At 50.4% G+C, this 6,914-nt stretch overlaps 1 protein-coding gene across 2 annotated transcripts; it reads left to right on the top strand.

Moving 5' to 3' along the window:
- The first annotated feature begins 229 nt into the window (after positions 1-229).
- LOC101590291 (sialic acid-binding Ig-like lectin 6) lies at positions 230-4,522 on the top strand. Of its 2 annotated transcripts, XM_023704881.1 has the most exons (5): positions 230-721; positions 891-1,169; positions 3,615-3,708; positions 4,022-4,093; positions 4,455-4,522. In XM_023704881.1, the coding sequence occupies exons 1-4, from the start codon at positions 268-270 to the stop codon at positions 4,083-4,085; spliced, it is 891 nt and encodes a 296-aa protein (XP_023560649.1). In that variant the 5' UTR covers positions 230-267; the 3' UTR covers positions 4,086-4,093; positions 4,455-4,522. The 2 variants fall into 2 exon arrangements, with proteins under 2 accessions (XP_023560649.1, XP_023560650.1); XM_023704882.1 differs by lacking the exons at positions 3,615-3,708; positions 4,455-4,522 and having other exon boundaries at positions 4,022-4,089.
- Positions 4,523-6,914: the final 2,392 nt, after the last annotated feature.

Consider the following 6,914-nt stretch of genomic DNA (forward strand, 5'->3'; position numbering starts at 1 on the left):
TCCCCACATCCCTGGGCATCCCAGTACTGAAACAAGCTTCCAGGATGGGGCCAGGAGGACGCTTCTGCTCCTGTATTCTCTCTGGGCAATTCTCTGTGCTTCTATCCATTCTGTGAAAAAGGGCAGCTTGCACAAGGCATAGTCTGACTTCCTCTTCTGCAAAGGCCCACCTCTTGCTCCACCCTGGCTTCTGAGGCTTACACCACACTTCCCCTCCACACTGTGTCCTTCTGTGCTGACAGAGGAGCCAGGACCTCGAGCTCTGAGATGCTACTACCCCTGCTGCTGCTGTGGATGCAGGGAGAAGGGCAGTGGGGGTTGGGAAGAGCTGCACCTCGTTTATCCTCAAAGTGCCCACCTGAGATTTCAATCCACAGGCTAGAGGTGGCCAGGTCAGCGAGCATCCAGGAGGGCCAGTGCGGCCTTGTGCTCTGCAGATACCCCACCTCTAAAGTGACCTCAAGGACTGTCTATGGCTACTGGTTTCAGGAAGGGGCCGATACAAGACACGACTCCCCAGTGGCCACAAACGACCCCCAACGCCAAGTACAGGAGAGAACTCAGGGCCGGTTCCACCTGCTCTTGGACGCACAGACCAAGAACTGCTCCCTGCACATCAGAGATGCACAGAAGGGTGACAGTGGCTCATACTTCTTTCGGGAGGACTCAGGAAGTGTACAATGGAGTTACTGTGCAGACCCAGTCTCTGTGGAAGTGACAGGTAAGTCCTGGGCACCAGGCACAGGTGGTGGAGGCCTCTGGAGGTGGCTGGGATGGATGCTGTCTTTGGCAGGGTTGGGGTTCAAGTATTAGGACATCAAGAGGAGCTGGGTTGAGGCCTGGGCTACTTAACTCTGCCCTCTTAATCCCTCTGTCCCCTCTCCTCCTAGCCCTGACCCACACCCCTGTAATCCTCATCCCTGGGATCCTCATGCCTGGCCGCCCCAGCAACCTGACCTGCTCTGTGCCCTGGGCCTGTAAGCAGGGGACACCCCCCATCTTCTCCTGGAGGTCACCTGCCTTCACCTCGCTGGGTCCCAGGACCACCCACTCTTCTGTGCTTACCCTGAGCCCCCAGCCTGAGGACCATGGCACCTACCTCACCTGTCAGGTGATGTTCCCTGCAGTTGGTGTGACTGTGGAGCAGACTGTGCAGCTCAACCTCACTGGTGAGTGCTTTGCCTGGTACGTACATCACTGGGATGGTGACTGCCAGGAGGAAGAAGCCTTGGGCCTCATGTGTCTCTGTGCTGGGAACCTGGCTGGACGAACACGCGCAGGTGCAACCCTGTCTCTCTGGGGTGTGACTGGGCTGAGAAAACAAACCTCTTCCTCTTCTAGAGGCTGCAAGGGGCTTTCTGGTTTGTGTCTCTCCAGCAGCTGGCCCAGGTTGAGAGGCGCCTTTCTGGGGCTGGGGCAGAGCCTCCACTCAGGCAGGGCCAGGACGCTCTCCATCCTGTGCACCCAGTGACAGAGCTGCCTGTGCATACCCAGGGACTCCTCTCATGCACAGAAACCATGACCACATGGAGATCTTCTCCTTTCCCCCTCATTCCCACAGATACCACAGAGAGGAAAACCTTCACTCACCATCATCAGAGGGCCCCTGCACTTGGGGTCCAGCACTGCATGCACCCGTAGCATTAATCTCAACACTGTGGAATGAAGCAGAGCCACAGGAAACCAGTAACAGATTGTAGTCTGTCCTCAGATGCTCAGTCCCTCCACAGGAATGTCCCTGGCCACGTGCTACAGAGCTTCGGTCTGTCCTCCAGAGGTCAGAGAGGTCACAGGGTGTCAGGAGCACAGGTGGTCCTGGTGCACCCTCACGGTGGTCCCCACTGCATGAGGACCCCAGTGTTGTCATCATTGTCTACCAGTGTGTGCCAAGGAGCTGAGGTCCTAAATGCAGATGGACCTGCGTCATGTGGTTCCTCTTGCTCTGACACACGCAGCCGAGAGGTTTGCAGGAAGCATGGGCACAGTTACACTCCCAACACTGAAAGCCCCGACAGCAAGTGTCTATTGGCCAAGGAACCGTACTGTTTGCTTCAGATGTTCACCTTGGGATCTTAGATTGAACTTGGAGCATTCAGCAAAAGCTGCCACCCGGTTTCTCTAAGCTCCACAGTGGAATGTTTCACCATTCTTTTATTTATTAATTATTTCTTACAAGATCTTGATACACATATCAGACTCATAAAGATCCTCCTGTCACAGCCTCCCCAATACTGGGATTACTGGCAGGCACCATTGTGCCTGGTTTCCGTGTCTGGCTCAGCATGACCATGGGTAGTGCTGATCTGGTATGTTTTACCAGGGATAAAACCCCACTCCCTGTGCTTGCCTAAGCAGGCAGTTAGTCCACTGAGCCATCTTGCTGGCCTGTATTAGGTTTGAAATTCTTTGTCATTCAGTGGAAGACTTGTTGGGCCAAGGGACCATGGCCAGCTTGGCATATGCTACCAGGCATCAAAGCCAGTTCCTGAAATTGCTGGTAGACACTTGGCAACCAAGCTATCTTCTGAGCCTAATGGTGGAATTTTTAACCATTTCACCAACAGGTGAATTTGAGTGTCTCTGTATAAATTTCAAGCTTATCTCTGCATACTTTCTTGAAATAAATTATACTAATATTAAATACAGCACTTTTTATATAAAACACACAACAAACAACCTAGATTTAATACACCAATACTGAGGCATGACCCTCAGCACTCTGTCATTCCAGAACATTCACCAACCCAGAAAGAAACCCTGCCTCCCAAACCTGTGCCTCTCTCCTGACAGTCCCTCGCCCCCTTCTCTCAGATTTGCGTGGTCTGCATGGAGTACACAGGGAGAGTCACACACACGGCAGCCTCTTCTGTGTGGCTGCCTCACCTAGCATAGCGCTCTCCAGCTTCATCCGAGCCACCTGCATGAGTGCTTCATCTTGTTCCAATCTTAAATACCTCACCAGGGACTGGATAGACCACACTGTGCTCACCTGGTTATCACGTGGTGGCCTCTAGGGTTGCTTCCACTTATAATGTCTGTAAAGTATGCTGCTAGGATTACCTGCTTCAGTGTGTGTGTTTTCATAGTCTTGATTCCATATCATCAATTAGAGTTACCAGGATACTGGAATTCAGAGATGAACGTAGGGGTATTGTAATTTAGAAAATAATTTTGGGATTAGGTCACTCAGACATTAGTTTTTGTGGAAATGTAGAATTCTTTGCCCAGGGTCAGCATAAACTTAATTTTCCACAAGACACAATCAAGGGGCCGGGGAGATAGCTCAGTGAAATAAGCACTTGCCTGGCAAGCACAAGGACCTGAGTTCAATCCCCAGCTCTGCCAAAAAAAAAAAAAAAGCTTGAACTCTCCACATTTTTCTCAACATTAATGCTTTCCTTTGCAAAGAGGCTACAGGCTGGGTGTGGAGAGCTAGCTCAGAAGCTTAAGTGCTGGTCTGCCAAGGACACGGTCTTGAGTCAGACTGGACACTTGAGATTTCGGGTGAGAAAGAGATGATGAATGACAGGAGGACTCTATACAAGCGCAAAGGTGAGAACAGTGATTGGAATGTTGCTCATGTAGGAGAACTCAGCCTCCCCACTTTCCTGCAGGAAAATCAGAGCCCATGGCAGAGGCGGTGCTGCTGGCCATCACAGGGATGTCTGTCAAGATCCTGCTTCTTGGGATCTGCCTAATTTTCCTGAGGTGAGAGCTGTAGGGGCTGAAGGAAGGGCATGGTACTCAGCACTGGACCAAGACTCTTAGTGCTGCAGGACACAACAAGGTCTAAAGGGCTGGGATGATGCAGGGGCTTAGTTGCTGGCAGGGATAGTACAAGGAACATTTGTTATCTGTCTGCAACTCTAATTCAGCAAGAGATAATTGGTCCCACTAGAAGGTCTGGGAGCTTCCTCTCTCCTACTGTCACCCCTGAAGCCCCTTGTCAGGGCACGTGTTCATCGACTTTGCCACTGCACACCCAATGCTCGTGCTACAAGATTCTTCTGTCTTTGCTTAGAGTGAAGTCCCAAAGCATGAGAGTGGAAAGTACAGCCGCAGACATGAACCACGTTACAGGCTAGTCTCTCAGGTAAGTGAAGGGACATCGCAGCACAGCACCTCCCCTTCAACATCTCCTTCATGATTCTCCAGGGTGCCTGCCTCAGGCACAGGTCAGTTACCCATTGCAATCCCGAGCCCAGGTGCCCTGCCTGGATCCCCACTGTGCTCATGGTTCTGTGGCCCCATCTTAACCCAGGACCAGCGTATGCTTCTCCAGTGACACCTCTCTCCAGCTCTCCTGACCCACCATCACTAGCTGCTCCCTTTCCTCCCACAACCTAGGCCCTGATCACCCTTCTTCCCTTTGCCCTTCTTGATGCTGCTCATTCTTGGACTTCATCTTTTCCACCATCGCCAGATCCCCCTCACTCCTGCCTCTTCTCCCTCAGCACCAGCCTCCAGGATGTGTTTGCAGACACACTCAGGGTACACTTCCTGCACAGCCTGAACAGCTGGGAGTCTTCGGCATGCACAGAGATGGAGAGAAACACTGCCTCTGTACTGCAGGCCGTGCATGGTCTCTGTCCTGCCGGCCCTAGCCACAGCCTCTGGTATCAGCTCCATGAAGCTTCTCCACACTTACCAATCTGTCCTAAATCCATGCATGTTCATTTCAAGCTCCCCACAGAACATTCCCACTTCTTTGCCCATCTGGTCACCCTCCAGCCTGGGTCTGCAGTGCAGCTCAGGGGTGTGTTTGAGTTTGTGTGAGTGGTATGCACACCCATGTGTGTGCATATCTGTGTGTGTGTAGTGTGTAGTTCTTCCACACATTCTGTGGTCTATGGTCAATGTGTACACTGAGTTCTTGCTTGCTTCTCCGCGTGGGTGCAATTCATCCACTATTCCTGCACTCCACAATAACCAACGCTGAGTTTCTAACGCATGCTGAATTGTGGGGAGGTGGCAGCAGTGCCTCTGCATTCATTGCATGGAATATCTGCCACCAAAACAAGCAGAACAGGAATAAAATAAATCAGTGATGAATATGGCAAGTTCAAAGTCTCTCCCTTGGTTTCTTATGTAGTACACGGTCTAGAGTACCTCACTACACAGATCAGACACCAGTGATCCCCGTGTTCTCAGCCTCCCAAGCGCTGGTATTACAGGTGTGCGCCACCATATTCAGTCTCGATCGCCTTCTCAGGGCACCTTGGGGACACAGCTGGCAGAGATCAAACCTCGGTCCTTGAGTCTGCCTAAGCAGGTGCTTTAGTCCCCTGAGCTATCTAGCCGGCCTTTGTCCCTTGGTTTCAGAAGGCTCAATTAATTGTCACACGGCCCAGAGGCTTTCAGCTCGTTGTAAAGCAGTTCATCATGATGTCAGTCCATGGCTGAGAAATCTAAATCGCTGTATATAGGCAGACAGAGAAACATAATGGCCAGGGACCCACTGTGCCCTTCAGAGAACCTGCTGCTAACAGCCACATTACAGACTAGGTCAAAATCCTCTACATGTGGGCCTGGAGGAATACACGTGGTCTACACTGCAGCAGGGGAGAGCTGGAAGATGGATCCTTCTAGAAGAAGTGGTGATGGAATGAACCAGGGAAAAGGGTGAGGAAGCGAAAATGTACATCTGACGTCATATGTTTTATTATTATATGTGTGTTTCACTATTATGCGCTTGTGATACATTTTAGTTTCTTTCCCGCTACAAACATGCACTTGAGTTGCTCTCGTCTTAAAGTTTGAGAGCTATCATTCGCCTATTTATTTGGTGACACTCCGTAGGTGTTAATGTACGCACATGCGTAGGAATTCCCCCGTTGGATCTGCTTTCATGCAGTGCCTGATCTCACTGCCGTGTTGCACTGCCAGCAACCTTGGATCTAAAGAAACTTCACTATTCTCTTTGATTTCTTCTGTTCCCCGCTGAATGAACAGGAGTGTGGTGTTTAATCTCCAAGTGTTTGTCTCCTTTCTGTGGTTTCTTTTTCTGATCGGTGGACACTTTGCTCTGTTATGATCTGATAGGATGCAAGAGGTTATTGACACTATTTTGTAGCATTTGAAGTTGTTTTATGGTCTAGGGTACAGTCCCTTTGGAGAAAGTTCCATGGGCTGCAATTCTGCTCTTGGGGGATGCAAAAGGTTCTTCTGGAATCAGCCCACCGACTGGCCTACGGGATATTGTGAGGAATGTAAGAGAAAGAGACAAATTTCCCACAAGAAGGCTCAGAGGGCTCCCATCTCCAGGTGCAGCAACACGCGATGTCTCAAAGGCCCCACTTGTGTCAGTGAAACAAGACAATGTAGCAATCACCATCCCTGGGTTCAAGGTGAGGTAAATGATTAGCAAAGAACATGAGGATCTCACATCTGCGTGAGTTGTTTTATTGATCCCTTCAGCTCAAGTTTCCTGTGCAGTGGGGTACTGCGAGCCTCAGTATTGTATTCCTGCAGAGAAACAAGAGAGGGAGCAGCCTGCCTCCCCATCTCTCATCCCCAGAAAAGATGAACAGCACTTCAATCTCTGTGGTGGATTACACAGCCTGGACTCACTCAACTCTGTACATATCTGTTAGGTTCACTGGTTCATTCAGAGCTACATTTGAACTCTTGTATTTGTTAAGTTCTTGCTTGTTGAGAAACTCTGTGTGAGAGTGGGCATTAAAATTCTCCACTCTCTTGGATTGGAATCTATTTATCTTTTCATTATTCTAATTCTTTATTCATCTGTCATTGAGGGGATCAAGAAGATAGCTCAGTGGTGTAAGCACCTGCCCAGAAGCAAAAGGACCCCTGGTTTGATCCCCAGTACCACGTGGAGGGCCAGCCCCATGCTCTGCCAGCTTCTGAAACCAAGTGTGGTGACACATGCCTGTACTCCCTGCACTGGGGAAGGT

Source organism: Octodon degus, unplaced genomic scaffold, assembly GCF_000260255.1.
Source record: "Octodon degus isolate 3935 unplaced genomic scaffold, OctDeg1.0 scaffold00206, whole genome shotgun sequence".
Lineage (NCBI taxonomy): Eukaryota > Metazoa > Chordata > Mammalia > Rodentia > Octodontidae > Octodon > Octodon degus.